Genomic DNA, 19,977 nt, shown 5'->3' on the forward strand with positions numbered 1-19,977 from the left:
AAGAATGTAACTGCTCAACATAGAAAGTTACCAGATGATTCTCTGCATATTTTGAGCATGTATACACCTGACAGACAAAACCCAAGACTCCTCAGGAATCTCCCTTCCCTCTGTTGAGGAGCAGCTCTTTTGAAATCCAAATCTGAGTTGCTCTGATGTCCTGTTTGGAGCAGCAGCCACTTTTGAAGTTACAGGAACAATTCTGCACTCCCCACGTGTCCTGCCCAGTCCCAGGCTTCTGTGTGTGCACAGCATGGTTACAGTCCTACAGCCCTGCACTGCTCTGGCTCACAGCCACGGGAATTTATTTGGCCCAAACTAGAGAAATCTGTTTTTCCTGAACCCAGATTAGAAAAGTTTTGGATGGCTATTTCTGATGGTGATTTAGATTTGCAGATACATGTGAGACATCACAAAGGTCATAACTCAAAACCACTTTTTTTCCTAGCTGCAGGATAATTTGGATTGATGAAAATAAGGTTTTCAAACAAGAATGACAACAGTTAACATACCTTTCAATATTTTACTTTTTAGCTTTGTTCCTTCTGATCACAAGCCTTTCCAGAACAACAAATACTGCAAACAGACAACTCTCCCAAATGGGCCAGGATGAAGTCACACAGTTGTCTGATGTAACACACACCTGTCAGGCATTCCTGAAGAAGTCACTAGATTACTGAGTGTGCAAAACTAAGAAATAAGTGCTAATGGAAGGTATCATTAAAAGTAATATAATTTTTACTACTGGTGAGTGTAGTTTAGTTGCTTCAACCTTTATATTATGACATGCAACTTCCTTATCTGCAGCCAACTTAACTCTACTAATTTAGAAACCTTTCCATACATGCAACAACAGCAGAGCCTTTTGAATCCTTTCTGCAACATTTTGGAAGAAGCTGGGAAATTACATACCTGAGAGACCTAAAATGCTAGAAATGAGTATATGTGGTATTTTACAGAGAGCAAGTCCAGGTGTTTCAGATGCCACATCTGTGCCTTCACAGCAACTAATAAGACATCACCACAATTATGGTCCCTGCCTTTATTTCACATCTTAACAACAGAGATATTGATAGATTATTTGAGAATTACAAGTTTAGAAACAAATAGCTGAGTGTAACTTAGGTCAGAGGTCATACTTTTAGGATGAGAGCAGAGCCATCATTTACAAATTGAGAGGAATTGTTCAGGCAGCAAGAACTAAAAAATACTTTGATAAACATCCCCTAGAGTCAAAATGCTCCTTATTCTTCAAAGGTGGTCTTATTGCTGTGACTGATTTACCATTTTAAGGTTTCATTCAACAGGTCTACTGGACAAGAAATTTTAAAGAATTAAAAACAGCAAGCCTTTTCAACACCATGGTGTAAAAAAAAAAGCCAAACAAAACAAACAAAGCTCCCCTGAAAATCAGACACGCAGCAGACACCCTTCCAGGAGTTACAGCAGGAGTGTCAGTGCTGACCTGGCATTAACAAACACGTCTCATCTGGGTTATGATCACTAATGCTGGTTCATCTGCAGGGGTGTCTGCCAGGAGACAGGCTATCCATCGTGTGAGAGGAGATGTGGTGAGGCTTCCCATCCTTTCCTGACACAAGATCTGCTGCTGGGTACTTGGGGACTCTCTCCAGCTGCTACTGCATGAACAGGATGCTGAAGGCCATCACCACGCAGCACACGGCCACGTAGGGGCTCTTCCGCTCACCTGGCAGGAGGGGAGAGAACACAGAAGAAACAAAAATTCAGAGATGGCCAAACAGACCCACCTGCTGCTCATCCAATGCTGCCACAGTGCAAAGTGATATTCAACATTTCTATCTGGAGAAAGGCAGACACAAGTACAGCTCTGTATTCACACAGAACATGCGTGGGCAGTGGGGAAACTCAAATGTAGGACAGGTTATTTTGCTATATAAAAACAGAGTTGAGGCTCTTTACATTAAGAGAGGGACTTGTGAACAAGGGCATGGAGGGCCAGGACAAGGGGGAATGGCCTTAGGCTGAAGGAGGGTGGGGACAGGTGGGATCTTGGGCAGCAATTGTTCCCTGGCAGGGTGGGCAGGCCCTGGCACAGGGTGCCCAGAGCAGCTGGGGCTGCCCCTGGATCCCTGGCAGTGCCCAAGGCCAGGCTGGACACTGGGGCTGGCAGCTCCTGGGACACTGGGATGTGTCCTTGCCACGGCTGGGGTGGGAATGGGTGATTCTGGGTCTCTGTAAAACCATGCAAGGGCTTCTATCTCACAACAAACCACCTTTTCTGAGGTGCAGTTTTATGTTGCTGCTACCTCCTAGTGCCAGAGTCAGGGGGCAGGCAGTGGAATGTTGCCCAGAACAACCCATTTTTCCTGGCTCTGCTCCTCTGTGGCTGCTCAGGAGCTGTTCTGTGTCAGCTGATGTACAGCTGGTGCTGTCTGGGCCGGGTACCCGTCACCTGCAGTGTGAATCTTCTGAGCAGGGTGTCATGCAGCAGCCAGAGCTGTGAGCTCAAAACTGCCCAGACAGGGACAGATGCCTGTCTTTTTCTGCTTTGCTAAGAAGACATAACATTGTTAACATGTGGAGTAAGTCTGGTCCACACATTTCTGTGATAAAATTGGTCAGCAGATCACAGAAGCTGCACAGACACCTCTATTTTCTGACTCTTTCAAATTGGTGTCACAGTTCCCAGGGCAAACTGTGGATGAAAGTTAGGTTTACTCCATCAAAAGACTTTCATCTGGTGGCAAAAACAATTATGAGAGATCTATTCCCACCCATTTGGTCCAGTACAGAATGCTACAGAAGTCTCTTTTTCACCAAGCAGATAAAGATTCTCAGATGGGGAACTGTGAACCAACCAGGGGAACGTCTTTGAATTAGACTGGCACCTACTTACATGAGCACTTCCTCCATTAATTAGCAAGACGTTTTTACACTTAATTCTTCATGGTTCCACTGAATTCTCCTTGGAGAGACCAACAGTGGATGGTACCTCCAGCCCACAGAACTGCCAGGGAGTATTAATACTGAAATGTGTCTTTAAGGTGAGAAGATCCCTCTTTTTAGACAAACAGGGGCTGTTTGCTTTAAGCAAAGTTCAATTTCCCTCTGCTGTGTGAGGTCTTTTGTCTTTACAAACCACCTTATCAGAGATACGGTTTTCAGAGAAACATTAAAGAAGAAAACCCACCAAGGCTCCCAAGTCTAGCATGGTGCAATTTTTAAGAAAAAAAAAAAAAAAAAAAGTATTTTCTTTTACCAGCAGGACCTTTAAACACAGAGGGAACAAACTTTCCACAGTAAAAGGAAAATGAAATACTTGCAGTGACACCTCCCATACACAGGACTGACTGCCCGGTAACATTACAAGATGCTGTCATGATCTGCCATACATTTAATTAAACTTCAAATAACTGAACGAATTAATGTCTGCAGTTTCACATCTGTTTAAAATAAATTTTGAGGAAGTCCAACTCCTACGGTTCAGGGTATTACAATTTTCATATGGGTTATGCTTTTCTGCTCTTAATTTTCTTAAAAGAAAAATCACCATGTGGCAGGATTAAACATTATTTTGCACAACTTTGTAAATATGTAACCACTTGCCTGTGATTAAGATCTTATGTACATGTGAAAAGGTTGTTTAAACATACCAGGGATGTGAAATGTAAAGGAAGCCAGTAGACATTTTCATTTTTGAAACCTACACTTTCTACTTGCCTTTATGGCTAACACACGTAAAATTATAGGCATCATCTCCAAAGCTCATTTTCACTTCTTACTCTAAAAGAAAGTCAAAGTAGTCCACTCTAGATGGCAATTGCAAAAGAAACATAGCTAATTGAAAAAAAATATCCTTGAACTTAATTAACTACAAAGAAGATGGCAAAGGCAAGGTTAAGTGAAGAATTCTCTTCAACTCTGAACAAACCCTAATGCAGCTAAATTTTAAAATTTGTTTTCACTGCTTTAGCTGAAAATTCTTTTTTGACAGCTGCCACCTTCCCAGTATCTTTCAATTACAGCACTAAAATTGGTTCTGCTAGGTCTATTATCTAAGTAGGACAATATCTGCAATCATTTTAACAACCGGTCTTCACTTTTTTTGTGTCAATGCTTTTTTGACATCCTGTAAAATGTTCTGCCTGGGAATGCAGAAAGGGAATCATACAGGCTTTCTTTAGGTTCAGTGACAAGTAGGAAGATCTAGAATTACAAGTTCAAAGTTCCTGCTCTGAATTAACAGCGCAATTTGAACACTGATGACGGGTTTGTAGTTTTTTGGTTTTTTTTCCTAAATCGTGGATATACCTTAATGTTAAGACTAAACTTCTGTTGCATATTCCAATTTCCTTCTCAAAATAAATTCAGGATAAGGATTAAAATAAATATAAAACCAATGTTATGGGAAAATGTCAAGAATCAGATAGAGCTGATCAGCCTGTGTGCAGATGTCACTTGAAACGAACAGCTTTGTGTAATTCAAAAGCGCACAGAAGCTGAGTAAAGAAAGGAGAGGGAAAAAAACCACATTTATGCTTAAAACAGAACCTTAATGCATTATGAACTCCATATTCTTTTACTACTATGAGGTAAATATCTGGCTTTTTTCCAACAGTCCATTGCAATTTCAAATGGACTGCAGTTTATAAGAAATCACTGATTTCTCTGCATGTTAGAAACACACCCTTAATTGTGGCAAAAAGTACAAAAGACTTTTGAAAATATAACACCAGACACATGAACTGACATGAGAAGATGCAGGATTTCCATGATGCTAATCTATGAAAGCAATATCCTGCCCCACTATTTCAAACCTGCATTTTTGAAGAAAAAGGATGTGTATGGTTTTCATTGCTACATGGCAATATTATCCTAATAAATTATGTTAGAAATAGGACTGATCTTAAGGATTTTGAAAGAGAAAAAGGAATTACCAATCCTGGCGCATTTCCAGAATATCCCCAACAATCTGTAAAGATAAAATAAATTCGTTAGGCTCTTGGTTTAATACATCCACATCAACTGATTTTCTTTCGTTTATATTAAAAAACAATCTGAATTGACAGTAATTTCTCAACTTGACTCTTTTCTGAACACCAGAAAACAGCAGATACCTGCACATAAGGGTACAGAACCCAATGAATTACAGAAGTGGCAAATTTTAAGTCTAGCAGGAGTCTTTCTGCATGCAAAGATGCATTTAACCCATCCCGTCTTCCAGATCTAAAGAGTTTATCAGAACCCTGTATTTATCTACAATAAGGTACCCCAGACAGAAAATTCTGTGAAGAAAAATATCTTCCCAATTCCTCTGGCTCTTTCTTATTCCTTTACCAATGTTTATCCTGCTCAAGTCTCTCCTGTGCTGCTTGCCCAGGACATCACCTCTCACAAGTGAAACAGCAACAGGGAAGAGCAGAATTCAACACAAGGAACACCCAAAGGCATGTCACAAACCTACAATTTCTCTGTGTAACTAAAACAATCTCATACTGACCCCCCCCCTCAGAGGAGAAGGGACTGCTTTTATGATCTGAGGAAGACAAAGGGAACAATACTGAGTTGTCCCTGTGCAGGAAGACAGATTTCAGCTCTTCAGAGCTTGTCTGCAGGAAGGTTTCCTTCATAGCATGGCACAGAACACTGTGGGGAAGCACTTAGAGAACTGCCATCAAGCAGGTAGTAGATAAATCCCCCAAAATAATGTTCTGAAGTCAGACCCACAAAGGTTTGGTTGTCTCTCTTTACCCCTTTTTGGGCTCTGAAAGTTGCTTACTTCTAACACATTTAAATGCAGACAGGTAGGCTTGGGCCACTTGCTCCTGCATGCTTGAGCAGTCAACGTATCATGCACTTTTATTTCTCTGTTCCTTGCACTTTATGTCCTCTTTTACGGTCTGGGTTTACTTAGCATCTCTCTGCCCATTTAGCAGCCTCCTCTATTTCTGGGACAAAGATTTAGTGCTGGGCAGGTGAAAACCAGGTGTGGCAGCAAGTGAATGAGGTGTTCAAACTCAAAGTGAAATGCTTTTTGACTTAGGTACTCCTTGCTGACCAATACATCATGAACAACACTTCCATTGCCACTTTAAGAAAACATTTTCAGAAAAATGTTAGTTTTTAGAAAGCATTTTCATCTGTGCTTTTGATTTTAGTTTTACCTCAAGCAAAATATATATATACACACATACATACATATTTGGGTTTGACTGTATTTCTGTACAGCCAAAGCTCTATTCTTTCTCCTTTTATGTGGCTCCACAAGCAGAAGTAATGATCCCTGCACACAGACCACCACACTTTTCCAGGCTAAGAGGTCATACAATAAAGTAACCTGAAGACATCTATGCACTTTTTGAAGATGTGTGCAGGTAGAAAGGCATTCATGTGTAAATCTCATAGAGCAAAATACACAGCCCTGAAGTGCTCCATTGATAGCACCTCAGGTTCTCAAAACTGATGTTCACTCTCTGTAAAATTAGAATTTACCGACTGCACACTGCAAAACCAACATGAAAACTTCCACAACCCTGCTTCTCATATTGAGAAAAGGGTTCTCATCTCTCAAAAGCTTGCCCAGGAGCTTGAAGAAATAAAACATTACTCTTCTGTTCATATACTTTTGAAGAATCTTGCATGGGAAAAAGGGTATTAACCCCCTCAGGCAGCCTGGAAGTCTGTTGAATTTGCCTCAGAATCCCAGCAAGGGTATTTTCTTGTCTTCTCAGGGATTTCTTGACTAATGTGAAGCCACTGCTGCACACTGCCCTACAAAGCCCCCTTGGTGAAAACAGAAATTTTCCTACCTGATGTGCCAGGTACAAAACAGAGGATGGCTTTCACCAGCTGCCTTAACAACTGGAGTTAACAATTTCTGAACCTGAAGGCACTGACATGAGGACTGATCAGCCCTCCCGTGGTGACACCAGAACATTTTTAAAGAGGCTGTTGTGCTGCTGGAACTGCTCAGTACCTCTGTTTGTACACACAACCTGCTGCTGAGCAAAAGCAGGTTGAATTCTGGACCTTCTGGTAATATACCCTCTGGAAGAACTGGGGAGCTCCCACTGCAGGAAAAGCCTGTGCAGACCTCCTGCTCCCCTAGTTTTTCTATCAGTGCTCATCCCAGGTGCCTAACAAGAACCTCTTCAAGTCAAAACCTGCTTTCTTATTACAAAAGTGATGCTGCCTTAAGTAACTGCTCCAAAACAGCTCCTCCTGCAGCACCCCCTCAGTGTAAATTCCTTCTCTGCCCTTTGTGTTCTGCTCCATCCTTGCCTGGATGCAGGTGAAGGTGAGGGTCTGGCTGGGACCCCTGCTGTTTGCACAGCCACAGCCACAGCCCAAATGTGCACGTGAAAAGTGGTGGTGGTTGTCTGGAGAACAGAAAACTCAAATAAATGGAACCTCTTAAGCTGAGGGGGAGTTGGTGGAGCCTTAGACAACGACTGCTAAGGCTGGGTGTGCTTTAAAATGCCATGTGTTCACCAGGAGAAGCCCAGTGCCACTGCAGGAGGGAGTGTGAGACATCCCCACTGCAATGCTGATGGAAAATCAAAGGGGATCTCTGCTGCACATCAGCTAACACATCTTTCTGGTTAGCAGGGAGGAGAGAATTATGTTGTGGTGCACATTCTCCTCTAGTTAGCATGAAACAGTAAATCTCCACTTGCTTTCCCAGCCTTTAACACTGCTGCTCAAGACTGAGCACATGGAAACGTTCAGGGAAAATGAAGGTTTAAGGTTCTGTTTGGCTTGGTAGGGAAAGACACACTTGGGCAGAAATGAGGGGGAGGAAATACAGGCTTATGAGGATGGGTGACATCACTGTGCAACGGCATCTCTCAACCAACAGAAGTATGTTTCTTCACTTATTATCAACAGACCTAAATCCTCAGCAAAGTTGCCACTCACTCAGAAATACAGTGAATAACTATCAACATTCCTCCTCTCCATCACTTTAGTATTTTATTGCTAGATTTTTATGCCTTTAATTCGGAGCAGGAATGATGAGCTAAGAGCATCTCTGTGGTCAACTGAAGTATCACTAGAATTTGTTTTATCCCACATGTCCAGACATTTCCACTGGAGCATGGAATAGGTTAGAAGGGAGGGACAGGGGTTGAGCACCATATGAGCTCCATGTAAACAACTACCATACAGGAAACAAATTTCATTGCTTCCAGGCCTAGGTTTTTTTATTCTCCAGTACAAAGTAGTCTACAAATTTTTAAATATATATATATATATAAAAAACCAAAAAAAAATGGTATGTCCTACATCTACATAAATACAAACCTACACATCAAACACCCAACTCCTCCATAGTGTCAGCACCCTCTGGAAATGTTTTATGAAGAGAGTTCTATTGTACTCCAGACAGATTTGCCTCAAGAATAAACAGAGTAGCTCCAGATTAAAGGAAATACTCCTTGCCAAGAACAGCACTAAAATTTTAATCAGTAAAATAAACATTCTTACTTCTTACTGTGTATACCTCATTGACTATTGTGTTATCTTCCACCAGCAGACATCCAAACTCCCCTCTTCCCCCCACTCCCTGTCCTTCATGAAGTCATCCTTTCTTCCATCTTTACTTCCATCCAAAGAAACCTCGCTCATGTCAGGGGCAATTGCATGGCCTCATATAAAAGGACACAAGTATTTTCATGTTAGAACTCCAAATTAAGGGAAAAAAGAGCTGGCATGCTTTGGGTGTACTACACTGCTAAAATTAAAAACTGGGTAATAAAACAGCAGCCCCAGAGGTTAATTACAATGAAGGTTTTCAGAAGACAAACACTCAGGGTTCTTGGTCACAACAGTCCATTTAAAACGGGACACTTTTGAATCTGAATGCAGAAGTGATGGAAGACACCGAGGGAAGAACATTTTACTTAACAGGAAATGGCCTAATGGAAAAAGTGGAGAAATCAAACACTCAGCATCCAAAAGCCTGTCTGTTTTTCCACCTAGAAGTACCTCCTACAAATATCACCTCCTTTGCATTAACCCTAGGTGACAGCATTACTGAAGTTCTGAGGACAGCCCCAAAGGCTTCTGTGTCGCAACTGCCCAATACTCAAAACCCACCACATTTAAATCACAGTTCTGCTGACCACAGCTAGCATCCATAGGATTATTAAAAAAAAAGAAAAAAGTTAGGTTTGTAGAAGCTTTCAAAAACTCTTCTAGAAACTCCCTCACTTTAGAGACTACAAAACCATAATGTTAACAGACCACACAAGATGACTGTGTTGCTTATTTTAAAAAAATATTTTTAGGGTTTTTTTTTAGTTACAGATTATTGCTAAAGCTCTGTTTCAAACTTGAATCTGCAAAACACCTATCTTGAAAACAAACAAAAAGCCAGTTTCTGCTGGTTGCTTACCCACCCTAGGAATCAAAAATAAATCACTGCAACAATACCCACATGTAGGAGAATGTTTTATTTCTGTCTCTTATTTCTGTATCTCTAATAAGCATCTAACAACGAAGCTACAAATCTAGAAGATTAATAATGCAGTATTAGCAAGGTTAGCAAGCTAATAAATTCTTTCAGAGAAATTGCAACTAAGCGCTTGCCAATACCTTATTGCACTCTATTGTGAGGTACAAAATTAAGATTTTTATCTTTAAAGAGCGAAAATTTTCAAAGCAGGATCTGCATTATCCCACACTTCATCTGGAGATGCTGAAAGGCTGCAGTTGAAACCACACACAGCTTGTGGATGTTTGGAATGATCAGGCCACTTACCCGGTTTTATTTTTGTCCAGTAAGCTGGGAGCCAAGGATCTGATGTAGGCACAGGTACATATGAGCAGCAGGATGACAGTCAGAAGACTCTGGAAGTTGAAGATGGCAGACTAGGGAAGAGAATCAGGAAAACAAAGAATTACACTGCTGCAGTGCAGAACTTCTCTCCAAGTGGAAGTTCTGGAAAAAATGGGTGACCCCTTAAAACAACAAAAAATGAGATGGACAATGGCCATGAGTCAGAAAACCTTTGTGTCAATGGAATACAGTTGTGGTAGTGAAAACAGCAGTGAGGACTGGCTGGAAAGTAAACCAGTAGCAAAAGACAAAAAAATAGCACCAAATGTGCAGGAGGTTTGTTAATATACTGCTTTTTAAAGGCTACCGGCCAAATTTAACAGATTTGTGGAAATATATACAGTTAAGCCCACCTGAACTGTGACAACTGACTGCTTTTCCTTTCAAATAATGTTCTGACTTTAAACTGAAAGCATCTTTATTGTAAATTTCAGAAGTGCTAGTAATATGGTGAGTCCTGAAGAAATGGATTAAATTGCCTTAGGATTAAGAAGTAAAGGTCTATTGTTGATAGCAAACACTGATCAGCCTAGTGGCAGTAAGAAGAGACAATTCTTGAGAAACTGCTGCAGTATTTGGCAATTTACTAAAGCGTGAAGTATTAGTAAAAGGCAGAAAGTGCATCCCATAAACCTTTTTTTAACGTTATTTTTTACAGTTTTGGGGTTTCTCTTAAGTGTCTCAACTGACATTCTGGTCAGCATAACAGCACCAGGTGGTATAAGAGGCAACTGCTTACTTCAAAAACCTTTATTTTACCTTCATTCTGTTATGCTCATTTGCAAATCTGATTTAGTGTGAGCTCCAAAAAAAAAAAAAATAATGTCAAAGCAAATGCAATAAATTCACTCTTTATTCTGGAATCCTGATGAACTTCTGTCTCCTGTGCTCGTACTGCTCAACACAGCTGGCCAAGCAGTGGTATTTAATTAAAGGTAAATATTTAGCACTTAGGAAGGGATATTACATTGGCATTTCCTTCTCCAAGCATATTTTAGGGCACATCAGAGCCTTCATTTCCACACAGCCCGAGGCACATCTCTGTTGATGTGCACATGCTTTCCTCCTATGTCACAAAATCACAACATTTTGAAGCTCCAACAGTCAAATCTATCTAGCTAAAGAGAACTATAAATAAAATCACAATATTCTAGTTCACTATGGCACTAGCAGGAAATCAGGAGAGAAAAACGAGAAACTCTCCTAGAAGGAAAACCATTGGAACATGCACAAGTGTTCCAATACTGAGATCAAAAACCTGGTGACCAAAACCCCCCAAAATCAACAACAGCGAAACAAAACAAAAAACTTTAGCTTCTTTAGAAGTCCCCATGAATTACATTAACTCCATAACATGCACAGAGCTGCCAGTCTGAATACATGCTTTAGATGGGGTTAGCTAGCTAAAGTTATTTCAGTATCTAACTTGATGGGCCAGCATCGTTACGGAGATGCTCTAACTCTGCACCCTGTATAGGAGAGATTTCAGCATCCCTGAAACCCATTCTTTCAGTGATGAAGGAGCTGTGATCCCACACCCAAAGCCACACCTCCTGTCCCAAACACGAGGCTGCTTGGTTTTCTCCCGCACCACAGCCTTTGCTAAATCATGTTTAATTTAGCATTTCAGCTCAGCTAGCCACCCCTTCTGCCCCATCATGTCATATATAATGGACAGACTCTTCACAAAGGACAACACACTGCCATCCCCGGCAGCAGCCTCTGGAGCCTTTGTGCTCAGCAGAAGTTTCTGCCAGCTCCAGAAACCAGGGAAGTCTCAATTCCCCCTGGCTCCTGCGGGTCTAGGAACGCAGCGGGGCCGGATCCAGGAGTGGCTGCCTCTCAGCACAGCCAGATACTGCCTATCAACTGATTAATTTGATCAGTCCTGTGGGACAGACAGCTGCTCTGACAGCTCACAGCCCTGCTCCTGCCAGCCACCCACTCCCATGAATTCCTGCAGCTGCTTCCCGAGGCGGCACCGGCCACTCCAACACTGCAAAATGGCAGAAGGGCACGCTTGCTTGCTCTTAAGCAGGGGCTGTAAACGTATACTCATGAAATGTGCCATCAGTCAATCAACTGGGGCAGTATATAATCGTATATAATTGTCCTTTGTTGGGGTCTTCATGTGTTTCCCCAGATACGCATCGCTGTAATCGCATCTGAAGTGTGCTCTGAGTGATGCGTTTATCTGCACGGCCACTTCCAAAGGACAGATGTGAGCATTCCAAAATTTGCTTACAATTTCTGGAAATGAGAACTTATTCCTGAATCAGACAGCTTCTCTTCACATCTCAAGTAATTCTCAAGGGCCAGCTGAATTCACAGAAAGCAGCAACCTACATCCAGCTGCTCCAGCTGATGTAATTAAAAGCTGCTGCAAGAGTTACACTGCTCAAAATCCTTCCAAAACACACTGCATTCTCATACCAAGCTACCTGGACAACATAGGTGTGTTGCTGTTCATTTGTTGAGACTGGCTTCCTCTGATGAAAACACATTAATTGCAATTTTTGACTTGTGTTGACTGGCTTACTGTAGGTCCTGTGAGCCTCATTCCCGCCACAAAGACATCTCAGCACATGGTGCTGTCTCTTACACTGTGACCCCATGAGGGTGAAACGATGACTAACTTCCTAAGACTCACGTTGCAGTGCTAGAAAGAACCAGCACTGGCATTTTATTGTGGTCTTAGACTGTGCAAGCTTTAATTCCACGGACTGAAAGTTTCTACATCTGTATTTGGTGCATTTCTGACATAGCGGGAACACCTCAGTTGCTCCATTCTGTGTCATTCCCCTCGTGCCCCCTCCTGTGTGGAGCACCACCACACCACCTGCAGCACTAATGAGGTTTTGTATGCATCTGAACTCGCAAGAGCCGAGTTTCTTCCAGTGTCTTTGGAAATTTAAGACCATGGACTTCAGCTTTGAGAGCTACATGCCCCAAAGGCTGTTCTAAATCCTTCCCAAAACCAGGCCTTTAAAAAAAGCCTCGATATTATTTCTTGATCATAATGTATCTCAGTAAAAACTCCATATAATAAACCATAAAGAATTAATACTCCAGAAAGCTTTATTGTGTTGGGATTAACTGTGGTGGCTTGTATTAAAATAAATACTCACAGGAATATACAGTAGTTGGAAATCAAGCAGTACAGCTAGGGATGTCTGAATGTACTCCCATCTGAGTATAAAATGAAGTTTAATGTACTTCAGTAAGTGTTGATTGAAAAATTACCTGTGTGGTGGCTGTGACAGGGAATGATGATCACAAATGCACAGCTCCTGAAAACCTCACTATAGACAACGCTGTCCCTTGGCATTTAATTCACTACACTTGGGCAGAAGTACAAAAAAAAAGCAGCAGCTCAGAGCTGTGGTTATCAACAGGTCTTGCACTTCTCAAGAGTATTTAATTCAATATGCAGAAATAGCTATAATGAATGCAGTAGCTGTAAACCCTTTCCTGCACTGACAACAACAGCCATAGACAAGACACTGTATTTTATCCACCTCTGCAGTTTTCACTCACTCCATTACCCCAATATTCTCTGCTTCAGACGTGGTTCCCTGTCCTTGCAGACCACCACACTCACAAACCACTTACTGATGCAACCCTTGGGCAGCACAGTAATAAATCACACCCTGGGTTTCGACGCAACTCTCTGTGTCACAAAGGACTGCTGATTCTCCCCTTGCCTCATACACTTTTGTTTAACATAAACCACCCAATATCATGGCTCCAGGGGAGATGAAACGTGCAGGAGGGAGCACAAACCCCATGCTCTGTCCTTCTGGGTTGGTAGAAAGCGTAACTCAAAAGCTCTCTGAGTTTGTCTCAGCAGACTGAAACCAAAGCTTAACCTTCCCTAGACTTTAAGTATTTACAAAATGATTATTTTATCTCTGATTGCAGCATGACCATGATGATTTCATCCATCTGCGCTATAAAAGCAGAGGCCATTGTAGCGCCAGCAAGTTGCAAAACTTTGCCCTGTGGTTACTGCTTTAATAACCAATTTATGTGGGCAAACACAGATAAAAAACTGGAATATTTTAAAGGAAGTACAATTTTTGTGTAATACGCCACAGAATATTCACTCTTTCTAGAATGGTTTCTTTTTTTCCTCCCCAATATATTAAAATTGATGGGTGATTATGTTTTCTGGAGCCAGATATGGATACCCAATTGTTCAGCTGCCTTTCTCATAGTGGAATATGAGCAAGAGCTTACGTAGTGCAGATAAACTTTAGTTAAGCAAGAGCTGATAAAAATTTCATCACAGAAAAGTTAAATCAAGCTATGAAATTTTAATGGAGCGTTCCTTACAAAGCTGAAAGAGAAAATGCTTATTATCTAGGGTTTCCATTAGGCCTTGCAATTCCTTTTTCATCAGTAAAAATCAGATTTTTAGGAGTGTAATACCTAGAAACATAATAGGATATAAATCACGTAGTAGTACTCCCAACCTGAAAGCCAAAGCAATTGCTAAAAACTAATTAAAACATGGATTTAATTGTATTATTTTCCAATCTATTAAAAAAAGAATTATTTTTTTCCACTGCTGCCAAATGCAATCTGATCAAAACGAATGGAAAACAAGAGCTTGTGAAAGAGGCATGCTAATTAACACTCTAAAAAATTACAAAAACTGCAAATTAGTTAAGTTTGAAGCAATTACTGGCAGAAGTACAAAACAAAACTAAGCAAGGGGTGTTAATAAGTATCCAAATACCAGCCAGAGGTGGCTGTTCCAGCATAAATAGGGTTTTTTTGACTTTGGATTTACAGCACGTTCTCCTCAGTATTTAGTTTTCAAATAAGTACCATATTTTATGTTCATTCAGATTTCTGTCTAAAATATGTATTTTTGCACTCACAGAATGTAAGCTAAGGCTTGATTAGAGAAATAGGGAATTCTTTCCCTAGTCATTTCCTGGAGAAGCACATTGTCAAGTTTGGATGGCAAGTACACCTACCTTTCCAGTCAATTGAAGACTAATACATCTATTTAAAACATAACCAATCTCCTCAAACAATCAAACACTTAATTAAACATATGGACACAGTTGCCCTCTCCTATAAAAACACATTTAGGATTTTTACCGTAATTCAAATCCACAGACCAGCAGTGAAAAGACACCTCAAGGCAATGGTGCTGAAATTTCACACTTGCTTGAATTCCTTCCTCTTTGCCCCAATACCTAGTTTCAAAACTGAACTTTTGCTGCAAACAACTAGCAGAGGCAGCATTTCACCAAAACACCTTGCTGTAAAAAACAAAGTGACTATTAAAGTCTTTTGCCAGGGTCACTGTAACACAAAGGTGCACATGTTCATATACTTCCTAAACAAACAGAACTATAGTGAACACGACAGTAAAAGCTTTTAACACCTTTTCCCCCAGGTCTTCTCTGTAGATTATACTTTTTTAAATTGTACAGAGATATTTTTCCTCTGCTGTCTTCCCCCATTAGATTAAAGTATTTTAAATAACCCCCCGTTTTTTTTAAGTAACTCTTCCATCTGAAGTTGCACACCAAACTGTTCAGCTCACCACAAATACACTCCTGAGAGTGAAAAACCAGTAAAACCTCTGTGTGTGAATGGAAGAGGTGGAGTCATACTAAAGCACACTTCAAATTAGGTGATATCCTTCCTATAATAAAAGCAGCATGCAAAAATCAGGACTTTGTAACAGAAGGTGCTACAGGATTGTGAACATGGCCATGGGAAAAAGTGTAAATTCTCAAAAAGATATATTCTAATTTACCTAAGAACTACAAAACAGAACCGCAAATATTTATTGTATACTATTTACCAAATGTATGGGGTTTTTTGTCATTCATAGTCAAACCACCTCTTTTTCAAGCATAGAAAACAAGTATCAGGAAAAAATGTACTTAGTCAAGAAATAATGACAGGTTCTGCTAAGTCTGTCATGTCCCATGGTCCTGGGCAGGTCCACATTATCTATGCAAGTCTCTTGTTTGACAGAGGTTCAGCTGCATGGTTTGAATTTTTAGCATCTGGAAGACAGGTAATATTTTTCACAGCTGTTCCCACCCTGTTTCCACAGTCACAAGGTTGAAAATCAAAAACTTTTGTTCAGTTTGAATGCCCAGCTCTGTGCTTTAGCAGAGAAACATATTCAGTGCTGCATCTGTTACAACGAATGTGTGTGGTGTCTAATGCTGCAGGCAACCAAAAAATTAAATTGTGACATTCACTTTTTTTATGGCACTCAGCAAGGAAATGGTTTCTCACAACCAGAGTCATTCTGGGTAAATCTGTTCAAGTAGACTCACTGCATCCTACTTTTCCAAAAAAGAGACCATCTTACACTGACAGAATAATTTCCTCAGTTCAATAATCACAAAAATTAAACACTGACAATATATTTTCACATTGTTTTCTAAGATGACAGAAGTATCTAAACTGAACACTTCAGGTGAAATAAATTCACAATATGAAGACACTATAAGATGACCTAGGAGATGTTTGTAAACCTATGTACCTCTAGGTAAAGATAAAAACAAAGCTGGATGGCAGTCTGAATCAGAATTGACTCCTTGTAATTTTGAATAAGACAAACATAAAACGTTGTACTTGAAGACTCCTGAAAGCTTTTTTTTTTTCAGAGCAGTGTCTTGGGTTCTGGTATGTTTATATCCGACAGCTTGGTTTGAAATAATATTTACTAATGAATGTTTCTACATTTTCTCTATGAGCAACTCCCCTTCCTTCTATAAACAGCACACTAAGAGAGCAACAAAGACTGTGACAGAAATGTTTGTCCTGGTGGAAAGTTCCCAAATCAATTTTTGGATAGTAATGTGGGGCCAGGATCAGTCCCAACCAGAGTGGGACACAGAAGAAGCCATTTTTGTCAAGTTTTCTGCACTTCTTTTAAGTTTTCTCCATCACCAAATTTTCTCTGAGTGTAGCTTCACATTTCTGCTATGAAGAAAAGTGTAGACCACCCTTCAGGAGGTTAATTAACTTTAATGTTACCTTTGGCTTCTTCCCTCTTTCCATCCATGCATGTGGCAAGATTTTCAAGGCCAGGAGGAAAATTTCTGTCAAGCTTTCAGATGTAAAAACCCCAAAAGCTGGCAACACAAACTGATTTGTGGAAGTCTGCAAACAATATACATTCTGCTCCTAAATAAATGAAGGAGCTGTGCATCACTTCCAGCAAGTTTGGAATCCACTGAGAAGCTTCTGGCTTTTGTAGCTGCCTTAATTTAAAATAGTGAGGGTTTTGCTTTAAGTCAAAATGGTGAGTCTTTTTCCTATACACTGCCAGTGAAGAGGAAAAAAAAGACACCACAATTTCTGCTTTCACATAAAAGAAAATACAGGTAAATGTCAGCTTACACACACACACACACACATATATATATATATATTACTTTTTTTTCTGCTTGGCAGCAACTGGCCATTCACTCAGTACAAGTTTTCATCTGCTTAGCAAGGATGGACATGGTAAGGAAGCCTGGAAAGCAACGGGATGCAAAGTTTCCAAGGGATGAAGTCCTTTGGAAATCCTGCTTCAGAAAATGGTGCTATTCAGAATGCTGTTCCTCTGCCAGAGCTGCAGCTCTTACTCTTTGGACAAGGAGAATGAATTGGAGATGTAGCTCTAACCTCTTCCATTTCATGACACATAGACAGCAGCTGTTTCCTCTCTCACACTCAAATGTGAGCTCAAAAATTATCTTTTTTTTTTTTCCCCTAAAATGCCTTGACACCAAAGGTGTTATCATGGAGGACCTAAAGTCCTGGAGGGTTGCTGCTCTCTTGAAGAAATTCAAACATCACAATCATGCTGAAGAAACTTATTTTCACCTTATATTCAGCATTAAATCATAAGCAAACCATCCTTAGGAGAGTTTCTTGTTTCAGAGTTCTTGAGGCACAAGAGGAACCTCTAGCAAGGAACAGGCACAAGTGGAGAAGATAATCCTAACAGATCTCATTCACTTGCCATAATCTTCTTTGATTTAAACAGTAACTTCGCTTTTAAGTTACTGTTACATTTTTATTACATATGAGCTATAGAATATTTAAAATATAAATGACATAAAAACATAATATTAAATAATTAGTTGTATTTAATCATCACTGAGCATTACCAATGTCTCACCAAGTTCTCTTGCCTTTTTCTATCACCTCAAACCCTTTTAAGTACAACAAAGAAGAGTGAGGTGCTGCTGTAATTCTCTTTATTCACCTTTCCATGGAGCTGACTAAAGGTCTTTTGCTTTCTGCACACGTGTTTTAAATCTCCTGAGATAATTTATGCCTCTCATAAAAAAAAACTCCTTTGTTTTCTGCTTGGAGCCCCAGACTAGAGCAGGTTCATCTTAAATATCTGCCAAGGAATGCTCAGGTGAGCAACTCCCAGCAATTTTCTGATGGTGACAAGATCTGGAGCCAAGGAAGCTTTTTTCTGAATTGAGCAATAAGAAACTTCAAGTGCTATTGATCTTTTCTGTGAATATACAGGAAATACAGCAATATTCCATTAAATTGCACAGTATCCATGCAGTGATGGACAACCTGCCAATGCCCATGGGAAAGGGGTACCAGGTGATCTTTGAAGGTCCCTTTCAACCCAAACCATGTTCAGATTATTATAAAAATGTCACAAATTCCTATATTAAAACATACTCTGTGCTGCAGTTAGGAGCAAATATGTATTTTCTACAGAAAAAACTTACATTAACTCAGTTACAAAACTTCTGTTAACTCAGTTATTCCTTTGGCTTTCCTTTTAATTTTAAATTCATGTATCTGCTCTGGTCATATAAACACTGTTGATACATAAATATTTAATGTATAAACCTTGACTAAGAAAAAATATCTCACTGCTCAGCTTTAACTACGACAGAAATGCAAACCCTTCATTTATATTACCTGCACAGAGACTGCTAAAATGGGCAGGAAACAAATAAATAAATACCAATGTGCCTCTAGACCAACTCTACATAAAGTGGGTATTTATTTATACACACACACGCACATATATATATATATATATCTATATGTGTGTGTGCCTGCATTTATATATACATATTTACATATATAAACATATTATACACACCTACACTCTTTATATGTGTGGTTTATAGAAAAAGCTATACTGGTAATATATAACAAATAATTTTTAAAATATTCAATTACACATTTGCATACACCTATAAATATCTATATATTCATCCTTATAGCCACATGTATTTGTTATACACATAATAAACTCATATATATTGATAGCCTATTCCATATGTACTTACATGGGTTTTTTTTGTATTTATATGTTTTAGCTATTTATATAACTATGAATACATTTAAAAATACCTATTTATATGTTATGTTACATACGTATTCTTAAAATTATGTATGCTGCAGACATATAAGTTTTTATAAATGTAAAATAAAGGTAATATATCTCTATACGCACACAGACATATATATAAATATATATAAAATTTTTCATATTACATCAAATATATAGTTTTATATATGACCCATATAGATTTCATGAGTAAATGGACCTGGGCCTCTGCTGATACCTCAGAAAAGCAGCCAATGTCGCGACTCAGCGCACTGCTCTATAAGCATGACGTCACGCAACACAATAATGACGTCATACACCACATGCACGACGTCACGCGGCACGAAAATGACGTCAGGATGCCCGGAGAGACACCCCCAACACCTGACCGACCTCACACCGGCTGATAATGCCCCGCAGAGACACAAAACGTGTCTTTATCTTGTAACCAAACCCCTGACGCAAACCCGCACCGCGCTACTCCCAGCAAAGGCTCGGAGCGGCTCCGCTCCCGCGGGCCGCGGCCTATGGCGTGAGCGACCCCTGGGGGCACCGCCCAGGCCAGGATGTGCCGCCGGGGACCGTGCAGGGCCGCGGAGAGGCAGGGCAGCGGGAAGGGCCCGGTCCCAGAGCGGGCAGGCCCGGGCAGCCCCGCGCTTACCATCGCGCCGCGCTCCGCCACATCACCTTCCGGCCGCCGCGACGGGCGGAAGCGGGCACCGCGCGCCCTCAGCGCGCCGGGGCGCGGGCGCGGGCGCCATTGGCTGGCAGCGCCGCGGGGCGTCGCGATTGGCCGGCGTGAGAGGCGGGA

The 19,977-nt window shown here is 40.5% G+C and overlaps 1 protein-coding gene and 1 long non-coding RNA gene across 2 annotated transcripts; both read right to left on the reverse strand.

Moving 5' to 3' along the window:
• Positions 1-509: 509 nt before the first annotated feature.
• TMEM167A (transmembrane protein 167A) lies at positions 510-19,958 on the reverse strand. The gene is made up of 4 exons (XM_023944806.2): positions 19,828-19,958; positions 9,743-9,852; positions 4,920-4,954; positions 510-1,708 (listed from the first exon to the last, which is right to left on the reverse strand). Exons 1-4 carry the CDS (start codon positions 19,828-19,830, stop codon positions 1,638-1,640), a joined length of 219 nt encoding a protein of 72 aa, XP_023800574.1. The 5' UTR covers positions 19,831-19,958; the 3' UTR covers positions 510-1,637.
• Positions 13,987-19,819, reverse strand: LOC147647969 (uncharacterized). The gene is made up of 2 exons (XR_015280526.1): positions 15,730-19,819; positions 13,987-15,096 (listed from the first exon to the last, which is right to left on the reverse strand). It is a non-coding gene; the product is annotated as an uncharacterized LOC147647969 (long non-coding RNA).
• Positions 19,959-19,977: the final 19 nt, after the last annotated feature.

The sequence above is a fragment of the Cyanistes caeruleus genome, chromosome Z, assembly GCF_971803275.1.
Source record: "Cyanistes caeruleus chromosome Z, bCyaCae1.hap1.1, whole genome shotgun sequence".
Taxonomy (NCBI): domain Eukaryota; kingdom Metazoa; phylum Chordata; class Aves; order Passeriformes; family Paridae; genus Cyanistes; species Cyanistes caeruleus.